At 42.5% G+C, this 22,798-nt stretch overlaps 1 protein-coding gene across 1 annotated transcript in view; it reads right to left on the bottom strand.

Moving 5' to 3' along the window:
• Positions 1-22,798, bottom strand: part of Hydin (HYDIN axonemal central pair apparatus protein) — a 352,204-nt gene that overhangs the window by 80,649 nt on the left and 248,757 nt on the right. Inside the window, exons 42-46 of the mRNA XM_055621008.1 lie at positions 15,701-15,884; positions 13,760-13,901; positions 10,546-10,711; positions 5,723-6,358; positions 3,687-3,905 (exon numbers count right to left, since the gene is read on the bottom strand). Of these exons, the coding sequence (XP_055476983.1) occupies positions 3,687-3,905; positions 5,723-6,358; positions 10,546-10,711; positions 13,760-13,901; positions 15,701-15,884 (1,347 nt within the window). The remainder of the gene's footprint in view (positions 1-3,686; positions 3,906-5,722; positions 6,359-10,545; positions 10,712-13,759; positions 13,902-15,700; positions 15,885-22,798) is intronic.

The following is a 22,798-nucleotide window of genomic DNA, read 5'->3' as shown; positions in this document are numbered from 1 at the left end:
CCTCCTCAAATGACAAGTTAAAAGTTGCTTAATTGTTTTTTTTTTTTATTTTTATTTTTTGGACAGGGCCAGTTTTCAGAAGAGGGGGTTGGTACAATAGCTCCTGATGATGATGACGCTAATTTTCCCACTCTATCTTTGCGTTGCAGAATCACCATTGGGTGCTCTGGTGAGGCATACCCACTAATGCTGATCACTCCAGATGTTGATTTTCTAGGCACCTGGATGTTGGACAGGGCATAGAACCTCATGGTGGGGTAGTCAGGGCCTATAGGTGGTTTCATTTTTTCCTGGGAAGTGCAAAGTGCATGTAAAGGGATTAAAATGTTGGCTCACCATTCTTCCTTGGGATAAAAAGTCATGGTTATAATTGTAATATTATATACTATAATATTGTAATATTATAATATTATATATACTATACTATAATATAATAAATATAATATATAATATATAGTATAATATATTATATACTATAATAGTATATATATTATATACTATAATATTGTAATATTGCAATATTATAATATTACAATATTATATAATATTACATATTATTGCTCAAGTCTATTTCTTTTTGTGGTTTCTTCTATGAACTGTATGCATAATTTTTCTACTTTTACATGATTTTTATTTTGATAATTAAAAAATTGGTTCAACTGAAATTTATTTTCATGTATTAATAGACAAAGAGATTAAAAAGTGACTTTATGCAAAATAACAATCTTCTCATGGTAATTTCTTTAATCTAATTTTTCTCTGGTGGTGTATATTCCCTTAACCTATGATCTTTGCATTTTTAAAAGGAGATTTATTTTTAAAAGTGTTTTTTTTTTAAGATTTTTGTGTTTCATGTATTTTAGTGCTCTGCTTGCGTGTACCTCTGAAGGACAGAAGATGGCATTGGGTCCCATTATAGATGGTTGCTGGGAATTGAACTCAGGACCTCTGGAAGAACAGGCAGTGCTCTCAACCGCTGAGCCATGTCTCCAGCCCTAACCTTTGTCTTCTTACACTGTGAATTACCCTAGGTTTGGAACGCATCTCTCGGCTTTTTGAAAAGAGGCAGTTCTTCAAAATTAGTATACCACAGTATTGTGCTTCATTATGGCATTTTCAAACAAAATTTGTCTTTGCGGATCCCCCTCTCTTCTTTCATCCTCGTGGCCACCTGGGTACACTTTGATCCCCTCCCCCATAGCCTCTTTTCCTGCTTCATGTGTCATGGCCCCTCCTTCCTCAACACTGGGTGCCCTCTAATGGCCCTCTTTCTGGTTTCCTAGCCTATACCCACACTCACACTCACTGATACACATTATACACATGCTCACACATATTGGTCAACACACATACTAACATTACGAGCTAGTTTTGGTTGAAGAAAGAAATTGAAGAAGACACTAGAAAGTCTCATGCTCATAGACGAGCAGAAGTAAGATTGTGGAAATGGCTACACTACCGAGAGCTATCTACAGATTTAATGCAATCCGTCTCAAAATTCTTATGAGAACAGTCGTATGACAGAAAAAAATCCTAAGTTTTATATGGAAGCACAAAGATCATGAGTCACCAAAGCAATCTTGAGGAAAAAGGGCAAAGCTGGTGGTATCCCATATCACCAACTTACACTAGAGAGCATGGTAGCAGGCACACAGATGGGTAGAATGGAATGGAGGACCAAGAGACAAATCATACAGCAACAGCCACCTAAGTTGTTTTTTGTTTTAAATACATAATGTATGTTAAAAAATCTATTGAGAAGAGACAGTGTCTTCATCAGACAGTGCTAGAACACCGGATACCCATGTGTAAGATGAGACTACATCCATCTTTTTCACCAAAAAGCAATTCAAAATTGGCCAAAAACTTAAATGTAAGATTTGAAACTCTGAGAGAGGAAAAGAGAAACAGAATATTCTCTGTTTCTTATTCTCTAAGATTCAGGCATAGAACAGGGGCTGTCTCTGATATGAACTCAGTGGCTAGCTCTTCGATCACCTCCCCCCTGAGGGGGAAACAGGCCACAGAGGAAAACAATGCAGGCAGTCCTCATGAGACCTGATAGGCTAGGGTCAGAGGGAAGGGGAGGAGGACCTCACCTATCAGTGGACTGGGGGAGGGGCATGGGAGGAGAAGAGGGAGGAGAGGATTGAGAAGGAGAGGGCTAGAGCTGGGATATGAATTGAATAAATTGTTAAAAAAGATACAGGCCTAGGCAGGGGTGAAAGAAGATTCCAACAGCTCAGGAAATCATTTCAAGAATTACTAAATGGGATCACCTGAAACCCAGAAGCACCAGTTCAGCACAGGAAGCCATAGATAGAGTACAGTCACAACCCCCAGACCATGAGCAGAGGGCAGACACAGCCCGGAGAACAAGGAAAAACCTTTGCTGGCTATGTATCTGACAGTGGAATAATATCTTGACTAGATGAAAGACCCAGAAAATTAAATACCTCCCCAAACCCCAACCAATAAACAGGCAAACGAAAGTTACTTCTTAAAAGATGAAGTAAAAATGATCAATAGATACATGAGACAACAACAAAACCCCAGACAAACAAACAAAAACACAAAACCCCAAACCTCTCCACATCCTTAGCCATCAGGGAGATGCAAACCAAAGCTATACTGCTGTCAGAAATGTAAACTTTTGTAGCCACTGTGGAAAATATCTGTACGGAGACTCCTCAAAAACAAAGAACAAACAAACAATCCAACAACATAAAAAACAAAACAAAACAAAACAACAACAACAACAACAAAACACTATCCTATGATTCTGCTCTACCCCTCCTGGGAATATACCCAAAGGGACCTATGTCAACCCACCACAGATACATTTGCTCCTCCATGCTTATTGTGGCCCTATTCGCAACAGCCAAGTCATGCAGTCAGCCTAGGTTTTCGGCAACAGAAGAATGTGAAGAGAACATTGCGTGAGCACCTGTGTGTGTGTGCGCGCGCACACACACACACACACACACACACACACATGCACACGCACACACGGAGTTTTATTTCTGGATTTAAAGAAAAGAGTGAAATTATGTCATCTGCAGGAAAATGAAGGGAATTGGAGATCCTTATATGAAAAGAGCCAGACTCACAAAAACAAACACCTCATGCGTTCTCTCATGAGCGGAACCTAGATCATGCGGATGCATATCAGCACAAACACACATCCGTGTCTGTGCATGAAAATAGAAGGGGCACTGTTTGGGGAGAAGGAAAGGGACTAGTGGCAGAGGGCAGGAGGGATCATGGGAAATATGGTCAGAGCACATGACACTGCTGGACAGAAGCTCAGGACGGACCCAATCATTGGCATGAAAAAACTCATACCAATAATAATAATAATAATAATAATAATAATAATAATAATAATAATAAAAAAACCTAGCTTTGACTAACTTTTTTGCTGGATATGAGCTTTGGAGTAATGTGATATATTTCCTAAGCTGTCCGTTGGGGACTGGGAAAGGCAAAGAGTAGCAGCAATTATTTTCAGTCTCCTCCTAGGTAGACACAGGGAAGACAGTGAGGGAAGTTCATGGAGGCTCCTCAGGCAAGAGGTCCAGAGAAACATGCCTCATGCCAGACTCAGAGTGTTGCCCTATGGGGATGGCCTTCCTCTCTTGTCCTGCAAACCCTGCCAAGTTCAAGACCAGCCACAGAGGCTTTACCTTGGCTATCATGGTGTTGAGGAAGATATCTGAGTCTCCATCTAATTCTTTTTTCTCGTCCAACAGAGTGAGCTCATCACTTGGGATCACAAACACAAAGTGCTTCAGGACCTCGTTGGCGATGAAAGACTGCCTCTTCAGTGGGTAAGAGATGATGGAGAACAAGGCAGGAGCTGGAATGGGTGGTCCAGAGGACCCCAGGCCTAGCATGTCCAGGATCTAGATGAAAAGCTTTGCGTTAATTTCCTGTACAGATTCTGCACCGACTCTACACCCCTGTTAGAATGAACAAGGGCGGACCATACAACCTTCCCTGCCCTCAGTGTTCTCTAGAGATAAGTGAAGAATGGACTTCCGACTCAGCTTGGCCAGTCTTTTCACACTACCCTGGAGGCTTTTTGCTGTGGGCTGTGTGTGCTCTGCATTTCTCATAGCCTTTGTCACACTTCCTTGTGACCATTTGTCTGTCTTTGCAAATATGACCAAAGACTCCATTAAGCAGGAACCAGGTTGATACACAGATTGCCTAATCCTCCACAAGGCTGTTTAGTTTAAACAGACCAGCTCTTAAGGTTCAGATCTCTGAAGCAGAGACCTGGCTCATCCGTTCTTATATTTCATGTTCGTTTTTTTTTGTTTTTTTTTTTTTTTCTTTAAATGTTCTTTCTTTCCAAAGACAAACAAAAGCTGGGAGGAGGCCAGGTTATATACAGCAAAGAAAAAAATCTAGAAATCAAAGCTAAGGTTCTGGCCTTTCTTACACCGTGTGAGTCATCTCCAAAGTAAGGGTCTGGGACCTGGGCAGCAAGTTCTTTACCAGGATGCACACTCAGTGTCTAGACTCATTACACTAGTGAAGGCCATAGCCTGTTCTGTGGACTAAGTGGCCTGGTAGGTTTACCAGGTCAAGACCTCCATGTAACTTGTGTATTCCTCCCTGTGGACCACAGAGCATCCTGGCATGGAGCTCGAGTTGCTTCCTAGGGTTTAGAATGTCCGCAGAGAATGCCACAAGTCCCTAACACCAGTTATTAAGTTAAAGTCCAGCCAGCCTATGAGTCGGAATGTGGAGGGTACTTAAGATGTTCTCAGCAGAAAGGAAAGCATTTCTTGAGTCCCCGTTCCCACTAGCCCTTTACCTAAGCTCCACCTGAAACAAAACTGTGTGTTGAATTGAGGGGGTATTGTATATTCTTTAGCCACACTCTGGGCCCACAGTGGTAAGGCTGTGAGGACACTCACAAAAAGTCACCTTCATAAAGGGTGGTGTTCACCCTCCTCCAGCTCTTACCTGCCAATCACCGCTCTAGGGCTCTCATCTGTTCTAAAGATTCTACCTCATCACTGATGAACCAGAGGTCAGCAGACCAAGGCCCCACCCACTCTCTGAGAAATTTGGGCTGCTGTTTGCTTTTGTAAGTAAAGGTTATTGGAACATGGCCATGGCCATCGTAACTTGGTGTTTGCCTTCAGCTTCCTAAGGCTGAGGTAAGTGGTTGCTCAAAGACTCTGTGACCTTCAGCCTACAATTTTACTTTCTAATCATATATACACACACATATATATGATATAGCATCTATCTATCTATCTATCTATCTATCTATCTATCTATCTATCTATCTATCTCCTCCTCCCCCTAAGTCATCAGTTGAGGTTGTACTTCTGTTGGTAGTAGTGAAAGGCTACCTAAAAGATTAATTCCCAACCCAAAGGAAAGCTAGTGGGAAAGAAATTTTGGAACAGAGAAGTCTCTTGATTGCCTCCAAAGCACATCTCTTATTCCCCCGGTACTAGTGTTGGCAATATTAAAGATCAACTGTACAGATGGCTTTTAATGAGTCCAGATAGACGGAATAAGCTGGTGGAACTGTCTATGGTTCAAAAATGTCCCTTTAGCCATTGTTGTCCTATATCCAAGGAGGCATCAGAGATTAATCAAAGGGGATGTGGATTTTCAATAGAAAGAAACATGTTTATGGTAGTTAGCACAGTCCCTAGGCCTCATCTGTGGTTTTACTGCACAGAAGCAGTTGTACCTGATCTTCTTTGGGAAGCCTGTCGCTCTCCAGGGCCTGCTTCCAGCTTACGCCTTCAAAGTCTGGAGTCTGGATGCTGATAAAGGGCACCCCCAGATCCTTCTTCCCCTCATGCTGCTCCTCTTCCCCCTCTACTTCCAGGTCACTCCGCTCCTCCATGGCCCGCAGCTTCTCCAGGCGCTCCCTCTCAGCCTTCTCCCTTTCCAGGCGCTCCTTCTCGGCCCTCTCCTTCTCCAAGCGCTCCCTTTCCCTGTCCTTGCGGCCCCTGCGCCCACCACCTCCTCCTCCTCCACCGCCGCCAGAGGGAGCCTGGCGCTGGTCATCAGGCTCATGAGCTAAATCTTCCATGCCTGTGTGGGGCATCTGGATCCCTTGCTTGCGGTCCCAATATGTGAGGATGTTTTGGATATCCTTCAGACTCTGGTCATAGACTTTAAACCTTTGTGCCATTATTTTGTCAGCATCCTTCAGGTCTCCTTCACTATCATCTTGGTCCTGGGTAACAGGAAATCCAAGCGGCGGTTGGTCGGTGGTTTTCTTTTTCTTGGTGGTTTCGTCAAGTGCTGGCTGATCTCTGATGGAGACTTTCCTTTCTATCGAGTCCACCTTCATGTCTAACTTAGCACCCGTGGGAGCCTGGAAGGCAAAACATACACATTATGCACCAAATGGCTTATTAAAAACAAGTAAAATTGCATGCAGGGCAGCAAGGGCATGTCTTGTTTCACCAGGCTACCTAGGATTCAGGTGCCTTCTTAGGCACAGCAAGTTTGGGGACCACTTTGCATGTATAGTGGTTAGCTTCATGGAAACTTCTGCCCCGCGGTTTTACGTTGTCCCTGCCTCATGAACTTTGAGATGGGTGTCCAGTCACTTTAACGGTACTCCTGCTCTAGGGCTGCTGATCAGAAGGACCAGTAGGGAAACGCCAGCCAAATGCAGCTTCCTGCATATGCTTTTAGGTGTCCCGGGAGAGGTCAGAGAAAGGGATGGCTCAAGCCCAGCAGTATTACAGCTTAAAGCGGCCCTGCAGATAAACTTAGTCCTCTCTCTGCATAGGGGGAACAGTCATAAGTAATTGAAGGACTGTTAACGACCTAGTGTGCATATTCATATGATGGCCTTAGAACAGTGCCTCTTGTGGGGCAAGGGTTCTCTCAGCATGAAGTTATTAAAGCTCTGCACTGTATTACTGGGGGAAAATGGGAGCTTAGTATCTGATCATACTTTGGCTTTAAAAAATATGTATTTATTCAATGAATGAACTTGGCATACAGCAACCAACCCTCACCTCTTTTTCTTACTGTACTTTCATATATATTTTGTGGGCTCTGGTTTTTCTTCTTTTTTTTTTTTTTTTTTTTTCCTCTTTGCTTAGATGAAATCCTTAGGTGGTCCCATCACTTTGGGGTGGGGGTATATTCCTAGGGGATGGTAAATTCAGTCCAATCTCATGATCACTGCCTGCAGTATAGTGCAGTGTTCTCCTTCCCTGCTGCTGGCATGGAGTCTTGAGTGACTCAGGGCTGCCTTTCCTGCTCACCTCATAGTGCTTCTTATTCTATTTCTTCCTCTTGAACAAGGCCCAACAAGGTGGCCATACCAAAACACTTGTCAGAGCTGCCTTATGAGTAAGAATTCCAGGGTCCCACTTCAGCTTGTGTGAGAAGAGGTCTCGGCCTGCCAAGCCACTGTGGAAATGTTGAAGGACCCTGCTCTTTTGAGGTTGTAGTCCTCCCAGTCTGGATAGCTATTCATAGCTCAGCATTAAGATGCAGGACTCCTCTCTAGCATGGCCTCCTGCTCTCTGCCTGACTTCATCTGGAGACCACATTTGATATATGGCCTTTCACACAGCTTCCTGCTAGCTCTCCCCTCCCTGTGCCTATAGGATAACTAGGTACTGTGTTTCCGTTCATATGATAGGAGCATGCTATTTAATGTAAATCAAGCATCCTTGAAGTGCCTAGTTTTAACTGATTGGGTACACCTATCCCTGGCATGCCCTCAACCAAACCCCAAGGGGTATATAGCCTTTGTTCTCCGAGATTAAAGTTGAGCTAGCTTTCTGAAGTGGTTCCCGGAGTACATGATCTTCGTCGTGCTCACCGGCCTTCCAAGCTCTGCTCCTTGTTTCCTGCCCCTTCTGCCTTTGTGGGCTGGTGGGAAACAGCCCCTCCTCCCCAGGCAGGAGGAGAACCATGTGGAGATACTGGAGCTAATATGGAAGGTGGAACCAAGTTGAGAGGGGGTACTTTCAGTCGGAGACTATAGAAACTCAGCATAGAGGCTGACAAAAGGTTACAGAAGATATGGAAGGCTTTGGGGATGTGGAGAATGAACTTGAGGCAACGGACACAGGAAGAAAATATGTACACTATTCTATACCTGTGGGTATTTATAAAAACTATTCACATAGGACACTATATGACAGAGCCCAGAAAGTGCAAAGGATCAATGCGACACGGGACATGATCTCTGGAGCCAGGAATTTGAGAGAAGATCTCATCAAGGAAGCCATTCATTTGGAAGTTGGACAATACGCTTTGAAACAATTTATGAGTTAAACAGCTATAAAGAGTGTCAGAAGGCTTGGGAAGAGGACAGTAGTGCCAACCCTGCATGCCAACAATGCAAGGTTATGGCTGAAACAATGCTTGTAAACATGCTCATAGCCCTTCATAAATTAGAAAATAAAAATGAATGAAATTAATATCTACCATAAGAAGATATGAAGAGAAATCGAAGAAAAACATAAAGTAAAAAGGAAGAAATTTTGAAAAGGTAGGAAGAAAATCTAATCAGAAAGCAAACACATGGTGGAAAGGAGTCACAAAGGCAACAGTTGTTTATTTGAAAAGGAAACGGAAATAACAAACATTTCTGGAGACAGAGCCTAATGTAAGCAGGCTGGTCTTGAACTTCCAATGTAGCAAAGGAAAACGTGAGCTTCTGATCCTCCTGACTCCACCTCCTGAGTGCTGGGATTACAAGCGTGTGCCTCCATGCCTGCTTTTATGAGGTGCTGGGGATTGAACATGGCAGACAAGCACTCTATAAACTGAGCTGCACCTACGTTCCTAAGATGAAAAACCTCTAACAAAATTAAAAAAATAATGAAGACCGGAATAATCAATAAATAACATGTAGGATGGTAATGAGGACATGACTGCAGAGTTAGAATCCATTAAAAAGATAGTAAGGAAGAAACACCATGAATTACTTTATGCTAATAACTTCAAAAATGTTAAAATGGCCACCTTTAAAGAAAAACAGTGTCCAGGAAGTGGAGAGAAAGGAACAGTGGGAAGGTCTGGGACAAGCTGTACCCTTCAAAGGCACTCCCTCAATGCCCCACTTCCTCTAAGTCCATCTAGCTATGAATTCTTCAGTGGAGTACTCCATCGATGAAGGAGTATTTTCATGATTTGTTATTTCACAGGAGAACATCAGCTGGCAACAATGCCTTCACATGTGAGGCTTTGGGGGGAGCGTGACAGATAGGATAAAATTGCCACTGGGAAGAGAAGAGGTTGAGGCTGAAAAAGTGTGTGATGACTAAGGACAGAGTTAGGGCCAGAAAGGAAAGAGAGAGGTGGGAGGAGGGAAAAGAGGGGGGAGAGGGGGAGAGAGGAGAAAAGAAGGTGGCAAGGGGGAGGGGGAGGGAGGAGAGAGTGTGCCAGGGGAAGTGGGGCTGGTACACTGAGAGAAGAGTTCAAAAGTTGGTGCAATGTGTAAAAATGACACCACAAAGAGACCAATCAAGTCAAACATGTGGTTGTCTGAAATCGACAGGAGGAGACTGTTTGAGATTTTGATCAAAGGGTGTGATGGAAACTGAGGTGGGTTGAAGCATGAATGGGAACTGAGCAAGCAGAGCCTGAGAGTAGGGAAACATTTTGGAAATTTTAATTATGAAAGAACAAGAGAAACACAGTGCTAGTTGGGGAAACACAACTAGCTTCGGTGGTTCTCAAAAATCTTCTCCATCATCTGGCACTCCCGACCCCCACACCATATCTCCAGAGGATCGATCTAGTCTCAGCTGGTTTTCCTCGAGCTAGCATTTCCAGACCAGGTGACTATAATAATCAAGAAGGGTCCCAAGAAGTTTTCCCAAGGAATACGGTCAAATGTGTCTTGTGCTAAGCTCAGGTGATGTAGACAAAGCTTGCCCTTAAATATTTAGCTAGACATAGAGAAATCAAACTTGAACTGATCAGGAGACTCTCTCCATACTGATTAGCTTTGAAGTGCCAGAAAGGGGGCGGGGGAGGAAAGGACATCAGTGATCTTAACCAGCATTGGATTGCATGCTACCGATGACCTGCTGGGCAAAATTTATCCAACACGAGCAGTAGTGGCAAGACTGTTTACGGGAGTAGCCACACATTCGCCTGGCTGGATCTGAGGTCTGCTCCACAGGACAGAATTCATACCAGGTGCTGTAAATATGGTCAGAAACCATGGCCCCGGGGAGAGCCTGGTGATGCCCCTGGAGGCAAGTCTCTAACCCTAACTTATTTAGCACCATCCGGGGTCCTGTAGCAGGCAAAGGAAAGAACAAAGACTGCAATACGTTATAGAACAGGGTTCTGGCTTCATCTGTACCCCACAGGTGGGCACCACTGTCCTTCTGTGCGCTTTCGGATGCCAGCTCCATGATCAGGTGAAGTGTAAACTCAGCACCTTCATATAGTCAGTGTGCAAAAGCAGTGGACTTTAAAAAAAATTTTTTTTTCTGCCCCAAACATGGTTAGTCATGGGCTGCTTTGCAGGTTATAGTGGTGGCCTCTCATTAAGGAGCCTGTAGGGGCTGTTACCTGCTTGTTCGTGGCTGTTTGTGCTTTCTTTAGGGACGGCTCCTCCTTCACCGGGCCCTGTTTAGGCTTTTTGATCTTCCGTTTCAGCTCATCCTCCTCCTTTTGCCTTTCCAGCTCCTGTTGCAGCTTCTTCTCATGCATCTCCCTGGCCAACCTTTCCAGCTCCCTGCATCAAGCCAGAGACAGAAAACAGAGTTTAGGGCCCCCTGTTCCACCTGCCTAGTCAGGGCTTCAGGGAGGAGGGACCCTGGACAGAGCTTTCTTGGAAAGAAGGAGAATAGGAAGGAAAAGAGGGAAGGAGGGGGAGAGGGAGGGAGGGAGGAAGACAGGGAATGAATGAATAAAGAAATAATGGGAAAAGGGGGTCACAACTATTTTTGAAAGGCCATTCAGTAAATCTGATGAATTAAATACAATTAGATTTTTGCTAACTTATCTGTTTTAACTTATTTCTGTTTTTGACTCTTTTCATGGGAGAGACAGAGAAAGGCTGGAAATAAGCTTGATCATTGAGAAAGAATGTTCAAAGACTGCTATTGCTATGGTATCAGCTTCGGTGTAGCCCACTCGCCTACACTCACATATCCGATGTTCAGGCATGAAGGAATGGTATGTTTTGAATATCACAGCTGCCTCAGAGCTCTCCTGTTTTTCTTTCCCTTGTTCTGTGCATTCAGCCACGCCTGCCCTTGCTGCTTACAGCACAGAAGCATCAAAGCAGGCGCCACATGTAAAGAAGTGAGGAGATGGCACTTCTGAAAACATCTAAAGCCACAGCTTTTTAAGCTGAAGATCACATCTTGGGATGGGATTATGTAACTGAATGCGGGGTTGTGAAAAAAAAATGCCAATAGTAAAAAGTTACTGGATATGCAATAGCCAAAAATTAATTAAAAATAAAATACCAAACCATGTAGACTAGGCTAGCTTGGAACTCACAGGGATCTGCCTGTGAGTTCTGGATCAACCTCCAGAGTGCTGGAATTAAAGGTGTATGTCATCATGCCCCACATAGCTTTGGTTACCGTCATACTATGCATGCAAAGCCAATGAACACTGCTTGACACACTTTGGCTCAGATTCGAGACTGCTGGATGTTGTGAATTCAGGGTTTTTACTGCATGTAGTTTTCTGCTTTTATATAAACAGAATAGCTTAATTGTGGAAAAGAAAGACTTCAAATATTTTCCTGGTCATGTGTTAGCAGGGACGTATCAAATTAGTATATCACTGCATTAGAATGTTTGATTCTAAAAACGGCTGTTTGATTTCTGACTTGAGTTTCATTTAAAAATAAAAATAAATCCTGAAATAAATTCTGGCTTGAGATTAGGCAGAATTTCCAGATTTAAAAAATTAAAAAAAGACTCTGATATTTTTGTACTGCATCTTTATGTGAGTTTTCCCAACATTTATGATGATAAAATAAAAGTATCAATCAATTCTGAAAAGTGCTGAAGATACTCTCTGTCCTTCAGTATTAAAGATTTAATTCTTTACATATAAATAAAGGAGCAGCTGGTTGTGGTGGCACACACCATTAACCTGAGCGCTTGGGAGGAACAGGCAAGGCGAGCTCTGTGAGCTTTGAGTTTGAGGCCAGCCTGGTCTTCACAGTGAGGCCATGTTTCTAAAGAAAACGTATATTCACCTCATTAGTATGCAAATTTACTTCTGTATTTAATAAGTAGTGAAATTATATGTATACCAAAGAATTGTTTTAAAATAGATTTTAGTCTGACAACAGAAAATGTTTGGGTTGCATGTCAATTTACCTATATTCCTTGAGGTCATGTAAACCTTTCTTTTCTTCTTTTTTTGTATTTCTAATTTTAATAGATTAATTGATTAATTAAATTTATTATTTTTTTCAAGGCAGGGTTTCTTTGTGTAGCTCTGGCTGTCCTGGAACTCATGGACCAGGCTGGCCTTGAACGCAGAGATCCACCTGCCTCTGCCTCCTAAGTGCTGGTATTGATGCCATGTACCGCTATGCCTGGCCTTAAACATTTCTTGGGCAAGAAGGACCCAAGAACACAAAGCTTAGGAAACTCTGATTAACCCAGCTCTTTTCATCTCTACGGATCTGTAGTTGCTCCTGGCTGCTGTGACTCACTGCTCACTGAGGCTGTGTCTACATTCTTCATGATGTGCTGTGTGTGTGTGTGTGTGTGTGTGTGTGTGTGTCACAAACAGCTCGATGATGAGCTTTGGGGATCAAATGTGCACTCTGAAGTGAATGCATGAAGGCAGCAGGCACTGCAGCCTTGATGATAAGGGAGTGTTTCCTGGGGTGCCGAAGCCAAGCTTGTTATGCCTCCTGAACAAACATTTCTCCTGTGCAGGGGAAAAGATGAAGGTAAGCTGTGGGGGAGACAGGAGACATACAACCCCTTTCAGAGCCCGAGAGAGGAGCCTGGAGGCGAGGGAGGGGAGAAAGTCGGCTTATATCCTAGCTGAATACCATGGCTCTGAACCCTCAACATTGGAAAGCCCAAGGGTACACAGGTCATGGCACTGCCTCGGTCTGTGATGGCTGAAGGTGGAAAGGCTGTTTGTGAGGTAGACAGCCTGAGCTTGCAGCCCCGGCTTTCCGGAGTGCTAAGCACCAAGTAGCTGTACTTGTTGACTGAGCTTCAGTCTCCACGGAACTGCTCAGGCTGAGGATCATATAGAGGCAGCCAGATGTGGGCTTAAGACGTGGGAGACTAGTTAGGCCACTAAATGAAATGTCTGTTCATCAAGTTGACCTAAAGTGTCAACAGTGGCTCCTAGGTCACAAGCTGCAGACTCCTACCCATGGAGGCCAACGAGTCCCACCCAGGATTCATTTGCTAGGGCAGCCAGTGGGACCTGAATATGATATGCCTCTTGATGAACAGACATTTGTCCTATGCAGGTGAAAAGATGAAGGTACGCTAGGAGAACACAGGGATAGGAAGTCCTTCCTGAGAACTAGCTACGGAATCATAGACGTTTCCTGCAGCATCATGGAAGTCTCAACTGCCCTAGCAGGAAGGGAGCAGAGGATAATAGGAGATACTCCAAAAGTTCACAGTAGCCTGGTCCCTGGAGTAGCCAAATGGGTTTTCCCACCCTCCATGTCTTCTGTGGTGGCTACTGTTTTTCTGGAAGATGACTCAGAGCTGACACTGGTCTCCTCATGAGCCCCTCCTCAGGGAACAGTGTTGCTCTGGCCAGCCATTAGTCCCACCTCTTCTTTCTCTCCCGGAGTGTCTGCCGAACCTCACGGTCAAATGCGAGTTTCTCTTCTGGTGTTAGGGCATCATATTCTTCCTCATCTAATGATCGGAGACGCTCCTTCTCCTTCATCATAGCCTCCCTGTGTTTGAGCTCTGCAGGGTGAACAGAGAGAAGGGCATGGCAAGGCCTTACCAGTTTTTGCCCACATGGAGACAGCAGGAAGTGATAGGAGGGCAGATGATGACCCCAGTCCCTGCTGGTCTTCCTTTATCTCTATGGTGCCAATTTTGGGTTCCACCTGTGGTTGGCTGAGTGGTAGTTCCAGGCTCATGACTTAATCCTTAAACTGTAGAATGCAGGGCTTTCCATGGCAGAAGGACTTTTGCAGATGTGATTGCATTAGGACCTTGGGTTATCTGGGTGACAGAGTCCTGTCAAGAGGTTCCTTGTAAGAAGGATGCAGGAGAGTCAGAGGAGAGGGTTCACAGCAGAAGTAGAGAGGTGTGACAAAAGAAGCAGAGGTTCTAGGATAAAAGCTGCAAGGAAGGGACATGTGTCAAGAAATTCAGGTCGCTTCCAAAAGCTATGAAAGGCAAGGAGAGGGCTTCTTCCCACCACAGCTTCTAAAGGTCCACAGCACTGTTAACACCTAGACTTCAAGACCTATGACCCCAGAACTGTAACACAACAAGTCCATGTTGTTTCAAGTCATCAAATTTATAATTTCTGTGGCATTAATGTTTGTGTCTCCCTAAATTCACAGGTAGAAAGTTAATCCTTACTATGATAGTGTTAAGATTCAGGGTCTGAGGAGATGAACAGGTCATAAGGATGGGGCCCTCTTGAATGGGATTAGTGGCCTGTCAAATGAGTCCTGAGGGAGTATGCCCTTCCCACCAGGCCAAAATTTAGCAAGAAGACCACAAGCTTGTGTTCACAAGACACTGATTCTGTGTCAGATCAGAGAAACAGACCCAGCCCAGAGACCATCAAGAAAAAAAAAAAAAGAAGCCATTTCTTTCAAACTGATCATTGTAGAAAAGTGTTCTAGGTAACTAAGAAGTAGAAGGTTGAAATACTTCAAAGGAATTCTGGTCCTTGTTCTTGGTGAGAATATTAGGAAGCAGACTTTGAGTCCTCTTCATGAATGAAGTCTGCTTTAAATATTCCCTTACTTTAAATTGTAAGGAGAGGAAAGCCCAGTTGAAGGACAATAGGGTAGCCAGAACTGAGGCTTCTTAGAGGCAGGGCTCAGCCTCCTGGGGACAGTGTTGGCAGCAGTACCAAATTCCTCCTCCACACGCCATGCTTTACTGGTCTGCTTCTGACTAAATTATTAACAATTGGAGTAAAATTATTTTTATGTTGTTGTGTCTTTTTTTTTTCTTTTAAAAATTACACTAATTTATTTACAGTGTGTGTGTGTGTGTGTGTGTTCTGCTCTTTGGACAGTTCTGAATATACGATTCAGAACTTGTATATACAAGAACTTGTAGCCTCGCTGTGCAGACCAGGCTGGCCTCGAGTGTACACACCTGCCCACACCTACTGAGTGACATCACATTTGGCTATCATGTGGGCTTGAGAAGACTTTTGCTATCTTGGGGGATTAATTCTCTTTATCTGGAAAATGGGGACAATAATCTTCCTGGGTGAGGATGAAATGACCTGAAGTGTGAAAAATAGTCCCATTAGTTTAGAGGAATGACATAAAAAAGCATCCCAGGATGTCGCCACAGGGTGTTCTGCTTAGCTTGACTATAATTAGAAATAAGTGCCCCAGTCATTTCCCAGGGTAGAGGTAAGGTGCCAACAAGACGCCAGTGTGACTATGTAACAAGTGTGATGTTTAAACCCATTGGATTATTATACCAGGGAAACAGGTTGAAAATCACAAGACCTCAGTGGCAAGGGAAAGCCCAATTGGGTTTTAAAAGGTCAGCGGCCTTGCCTTCTTGCTCCTTTTTTATTTTCTCCTGGGCTTTCATGGCCATATAATCCTGAGCCATGTTGAGGACATATATGTGCTCCCGGCTGCCGATGGCCTTTAGCAGGCAGAGGAGGGTAGAGGTCAAATTCCGTGAAAAGAGTGTTTCCAGGCCATCAAACACCACACCTCTGAAACAGTCGCTCATCTGTGGAGAGAACAAGAAGGTTATTTCAGCCTGGATCAGCTATTCTGTACAGAGAGAAAGCTTGTTTGTTTGTCAGATTCTTCATACCCACTGTGCTCCAAAATAAATGCCATGAAACCAAAGTCCAGGCACTGACAGGAAGTGAAGGAGGTCCCTCCAAATGGAAATGAAGACTAAATGCTTTAGTTAGCCGTGGAAGAGTGTACTGGCAAGCGATTGAAGAGCAGTGTGTAGAATAAAGGAACCAAATAAAAAAAAAATGTGTCAAAAGGTCTAGAAAGATCCATGAGGCATATGACAATAAGATACAAAGGAGAGCAAAGGGAAGGTTTCCCATGGGTTTTCCATTGTCTATCCCATGGCTCTGCCTGCATTCTCGTAGGCCCGCCTGAACCAGGGACAACCAGTACTGCCAACAACCAAGTAGGACTTCACCTCAGGTCCCCTGCCCACCAGGTTCCCTTACGCACACCCAGCAGCATAAACTGCACCCTGTCCCCTGCACTCCATTTCTAGCCCGAAACCTTGCCTGCATTCCTGGAGGCCTGCTGGCATCAGAGATTACCAGGGAAACCCCCTTTTCCCCTGCCTTCCAAATACCCCTAAAGCATACCCATCAGTGTTAAATTGCACTGGCTCCCTTGTCCTCCATTTCCTGGCCCACAGCTCTGCCTGCATCCCTGGTGGCCTACTGGCACCAGGGACAACATAAAAAATGCAATCAACAAAAGACAGGGCAATATGCTACCTGCAGCAAGACCTGGATATCCGAACACAGCCAAAGCACAAGAAAATAACTTTAAATCCAATCTTAAAAAGATGGTAAAGGCCTTTAAAGAGGAAATGAATAAATCCCTTAAAAATATAGTCAAACAGGTGAATGAAATGAATAAAACAGTTTAAGATCTGAAAATGGAAATAGAAGCAAAAACATAAACAACCCCCCCAAAACAAAACCAAAATCAAAACCAAAAAAAAAAACCACTACAAACTGAGGGAATCCTGGAGATGGAAAACCTAGGGAAGATGTAAGCATCAACAACAGAATAGAAGAGATGGAAGAGAGAATCTCAGGCATAGAAGACATAATAGAAGAAATCGATACAATGGTCAAAAATATGGTAAATCTAAAACGTTCCTGACACAAAACATCTAGGATATCTGGGACATGATGAAAAGACCAAACCTAAAAAATAATAGGAAAAGAAGGAGAAGTTTCCCAGCACCAAGGCCCAGCAAATATTTTCAACAAAAATCATAGAGGAAAATTTCCCCAGCCCAAGGAAAGAGATCCCTGTAAACATACAAGAAGCTTACAGAGCAGCAAATAGATTAGACCAGAAAAGAAAATCCTCCTACCACATAATAATCAAAACACCAAATCTACAGAACAAAGAAAGAATATTAAAAGCTGCAAGGGAAAAGGCTAAATAACATATGAAGGCAGACCTATCAGAATTGTCTCCAACTTTTCAATAGAGACTCTAAAAGCCAGAAGGGCTTGGGCAGATGTCTTGCAGTCTCCAAGAGATCACAGATGCCAGCTCAGATTACTATACCCAGGAAAACTTTCAATCAGCATAGATGGAGAAAACAAGATATTACAAGACAAAACCATATTTAAACAACTATCCATAAATCCAGCTCTACAGAAGGAAAACACCCCAAGGAGGTTAACTACACCCAGGAAAACACAGGAAATAAATAACCCTACACCAGCAAAACCAAAAGAAGGAAAACACGCACGTGGGGTACACGCGTGTGTGTACCACACATACAAACCACAAACGCCAAAATAACAGGAATCAACAACCATTGGTCATTAATATCTCTCAACATCAATGTATTCCATCCCCCAATAAAAAAGACACAGGCTAACAGGATAGTTGTGAAACAGCTATTCTGCTGCATAAAAGAGACACACTTCAGAGACAAAGTAATGTCTATATAGACATTACCTCAGAGTAAAGAGCTGGAAAAAGATTTTCCAAGCAAACAGACCAAAGAAGCAGGCTAAAATAGCCATCCTAATATCTAATAAAAACAGACATTCAACAAAAATTAATCAAAAGAGATAGGGAAGAATACTTCATACTCATCAAAGGTAAAACCAACCAAGAAGACATCTCAGTTCTGAAATCTATGCCCCAAATGCAAGGGTACTCATGTTTCTAAAAGAATCATTAGTAAAGCTTAAACCACACATCAAACCCCACACATTAATAGTAGGAGATTTCAACACCTGACTCTCACCAATGGACAGGTCATCAAGACAGAAACTAAACAGAGAAATAATGAAACTAACCAATGTTATGAATCAATTGGACCTAACATATATCTATAGAACATTTGACCCAAAAGAATATACCTTCTCAACACCTCATAGAACTTTCTTCAAAATTGACCATATGCTTAAACACAAAGAGAGTCTCAAAAGATTTTTTAAAAAATGAATTAACCTCTTGCATCTTATCAGACCACCATGGATTAAAGCTGGACTTCCACAACAACAGAAACAACAGAAAGCCTACAAACTCATGAAAACTGAACAACTCTTTACTCAATAACCACTGGGTCAGGGAAGAAATAAATAAAAACTTTCTAGAATTCAATGAAAATTAAGGCACAACATAATCAAACTTATGCAACATAATGAAATCAGTGTTAAGAGGAGAGTTCATAGCCCAAGTGTCTTTATAAATAAATTGGAGAGAGCTCATACAAGAAAATTAACAGCACCTCTGAAAGCTGTGGAACAAAAAGAAGCAAGCACACCCAAAGGGACTAGATGGCAGGACATAATCAAACTCAGGCATGAGATCAATAACTTAGAAACAAAGAGAACAATACAAAGAAACAGTGAATCCAAGAAATGGCTCGCTAAGAAATCAACAAGATAGACTAACTCTTAGCCAAACTGACCAAAAGGTAGAGAGATAATATCCAAATTAACAGAATCAGAAATAAAAATGGGATATAACAACAGATACTGATGAAATCCAAAGAATCACTAGGTCTTACGTCAAAACTTTGTATTCCACAAAATTAGAAAATCTAAATGAAATTGACTATTTTCTTGATAAATACCACTTACCAATGTTAAATAAAGAGCAGGTGAACAATTTAAATAGACCTATAATCGCTAAGGAAATAGGAGTAGTCAATAAAAGCCCGCCTCCCAAAGCCCAGGGACAGATGGTTTTAGTGAAGAATTCTACTGGACTTTCAAAGAGGAGCTAATACTATTTTTCTTCAAACTATTCTACAAAATAGAAACAGAAGGAACATTGCCAAACTTATTCTATGAAGCTACAGCCACTTTGCTACCTAAACCACACAAAGACCCAGCAAGAGAATTTCAGACCAATTTCCCTTATGATCATTGATGCAAAAATCCTCAATAAAATACTTGCAAACCAAATCCAAGAACACATCAAAACAATCATCCACCATGATCAAGTAGGCTTCATTCCAGGGATGCAGGGATGGTTCAGCATATGAAAATCTGTCAATGTAATTCACCATGTAAACAAAATGAAAGAAAAAACCCCACATGATCATCTCATTAGATTATGAAAATGCATTTGACAAAATCTAACACCCCTTCATGCTAAAAGTCTTAGAGAGATCAGGTATACAAGGGACATACCTAAACATAATAAAGGCAATATACAATAAGATGACACCCAACATCAAAATAATGGAGAGAAATTCAAAGCAATTCCACTAAAATCAGGGACAAGCCAAGGCTTTCTACTTTCTCCATATCTATTCAATATAGTATGTGAAATTCTAGCTAGATAAATAAGACAACTAAAGGACATCAAGGGGATATAAACTGAAAAGAAAGAAATCAAAGTTATCACTATTTGCAGATGATATGATAGTATACATAAGTGATTTTCAAAAAAAAAAAACCCTTTACAAGAGAACTCCTATACTGATAAACACCTTCAGCAAAGTTTCTGGATATAAAATTAACTGCGAAATATCAGTAGCCCTCTTTATATAAATGACAAGTGCGCTGAGAAAGAAATCAGGGAAACAAAGCTCTTCACAGTAGCCACAAGTAATAGAAAATATGTTGGTGTAACTCTAACCAAGCAAGTGAAAGACCTGTATGACAAGAAATTCAAGTCTTTGAAGAAAGAAAATATGCTCGTGCTCATGAATCAGTAGGACTAGCATAGTAAAAATTGTCATCTTATCAAATATAATCTATAGATTGCAATTCCCATAAAAATTCTAACACCTTTATAGACCTTAAAAGCGAAACACTCAACTTCATATGGAAAAACAAAACAAAACAAAACAAACCCAGGATAGCTAAAGTACAATAAATCCTGTACAATAAAAGATCTTCTGGAGGTATCACCATCCCTGATTTCAAGCTGTACCACAGAGCAACAGTAATAAAAACTACATGGTATTGGCACAAAACAGACAAGTCAATCAATGGAATCAAATTAAAGACCCAGAAATAAATTAATACACCTATGAACACTTGATTTTTGACAAAGAAGCCAAAAGCATACACTGGAAAAAAAATAGTATCTTAAATGGTGCTGATCTAACAGGATGTCTACATGTAGGAAAATGCAAATTGATATATATTTACCAACTTGCACAAAAATTAAGTCCAAGTGGATAAAAAAAAAACCTCAACATAAAGCTGGATACATTAAATCCGATAAAGAGAAAGTATGGAATAACCTTGAATGCATTGACACAGGAGACAGCTTCCCAAACAGAACACCAACAGTTCAGGTACTAGATCAACAATAAATAAACGGGACCTCATGAAACTGAAAAGCTTTTTACAAGGCAAAGGACACTGTCAATAGGACAAAACAACAGCCTATGGAATGTGAAAAGATCTTCACCAACCCTACATCCTACAGAAGGATGATATCCAAAATATATAAAGAACTCAAGAAATGAGATATCAACAAACCAAATAACACAATTAAGAATGGGGTACAGAGCTAAACAGAGAATTATTAGAACAGCTGAGAAGCACTTAAAGAAATGTTCAGTGCCCTCAGTCATTAGGGAAATGCAAATCAAAATGACTCTGAGATTCCATCTTACACCTGTCAGAATGGCTAAGATCAAACACTCAAGTGACAGTGCATACTGGCGAGGATGTAGGGCTAGGGGAACACTCCTCCATTGCTGGTGGGAGTGCAAACTTGTACAACCTCTTTGGTGGTTTCTCAGAAAATTGGGACTAGTTCTACCTCAAGATCCAGCTATACCACTCCTAGGCATATATCCAAAAGATGTTCTACCATACCACAAGGACACTTGTTCAACTATGTTCATAAGCAGCTTTATTTGTAATAGGCAGAAACTGGAACAACCCAGATGTCCTTCAAACAAAGAATGGATAAAGAAAATGTGGCACATTTACAAAATGGACTACTACCCAGCAATTAAAAAAAAAGGACACCATGAGATTTGCAGGCAAGTGGATGGAACTATAAAATATCATCCTGAGTGAAGTAACTGACCCGGAATGACATGCATCGTATGTTCTTACTTACCAAGTGGATACTAGCCATGAAGTACATGATAACTATGTTACAATCTACAGACCCAAAGAAGCTGAGTAATAAGGAGGACCTAAGGGAGGATGCTTGAATCTTATTGAGGAGGAGAAATAAAATAGTCACTGGGGGTGGAGGGAACTGAGTAGGAGAAGGGGTGGGGAGGGGAACAGGAGGGATCAAGTGTAGGGATGTCGGGAGAAAGAACTGGGATTGGTAGGGGACCATCTCTAAGATGAACTAGAAACCAAGGGCAAGGAAAGCTCCCAGGAACCTATGAGGGTGACCCTAGATAAGACTCCTGGAAATAGGCTATATGGCACCTGAAAGGGTCACTTCCTGTAACCAGGAAAGACTTCCAGATGGAGGGAGGGGGCACCAACCCAGCCAGAAAACCTTTGACTCACAATTTGTCCTCCCTACAAGATGAGCAGTGATAAAGAAGGAGCAGAGATTGAGGAAATGGCCAACCAGTGACTGGTCCAACTTGAGATCCATGTCATTACAGGGAGCCCACCCCTGACTATTAATGATACTCTGCTGTACTTGCAGACAGGAGCCCAGCATAATGGTCCTCTGAGAGGCTCCACCCAGCAGCTAATAGAAAAAGATACGGAGACCCACATCCAAACATTGGGTGGAGCTCAGAGAATGTTGTGGAAGATGGGGAAGAAGGATTGAAGGAGCCAGAGGGGTCAAGGAAGGATACCACAAGAAGACTGATCCTGCTAGGCTGACTGTCCAGTGAATCTCAGGGATACTTTGGTCTCTGCCCCCGTAGATCTGGGATTACAAGTATGTATCACCAAGCCCAGATTTTTATGAGGTCCCAGCTCAGGCAAACATTTTAGCACTAAGCTGTCTTCCAGGCCTGTATTTTTCTTAGTGGTCCCACTGCCTGGGACTGGACCTGCTCTGGGAATGTAACTGGAGTGGAAGGATTCTGGTGATACAGCCACTGAAGAACAGCATCTCCCCACAGTACGGTTTTACTCGGAGGAGCCCAGCGGAGCCACCAGTGGCCGGGAACTAACGTAAGGAATGGAATCGAATCCCGGCACATACAGAGGTATCAGGAAGGTGTGGCTGCTGCTTGTAATCCCAGCACTTGGAAGGCCAAGATGGGGGTTCCTGCGATAGACTGGCTAATGAGATTAGTCAGAATTGGTAATTTCTGGCTGCAGCGAGAGACCCTAACTCCATGAATAAAAAAACAAAGAGCAATCGAAGAAGATAATGGACATCAACTTTAGGATTCCATGCGTATGTGCACTGCCCCCGCTATTCGCCCTGTCAACCCATGTACAAACACATATTAACACACACACACACACACACACACACACACACACACACACACACACA

This window comes from Psammomys obesus, unplaced genomic scaffold, assembly GCF_907164565.1.
Source record: "Psammomys obesus unplaced genomic scaffold, mPsaObe1.curated_primary_1811, whole genome shotgun sequence".
Classification (NCBI taxonomy): domain Eukaryota; kingdom Metazoa; phylum Chordata; class Mammalia; order Rodentia; family Muridae; genus Psammomys; species Psammomys obesus.
This window is presented reverse-complemented; position numbering and strand designations above follow the sequence as displayed.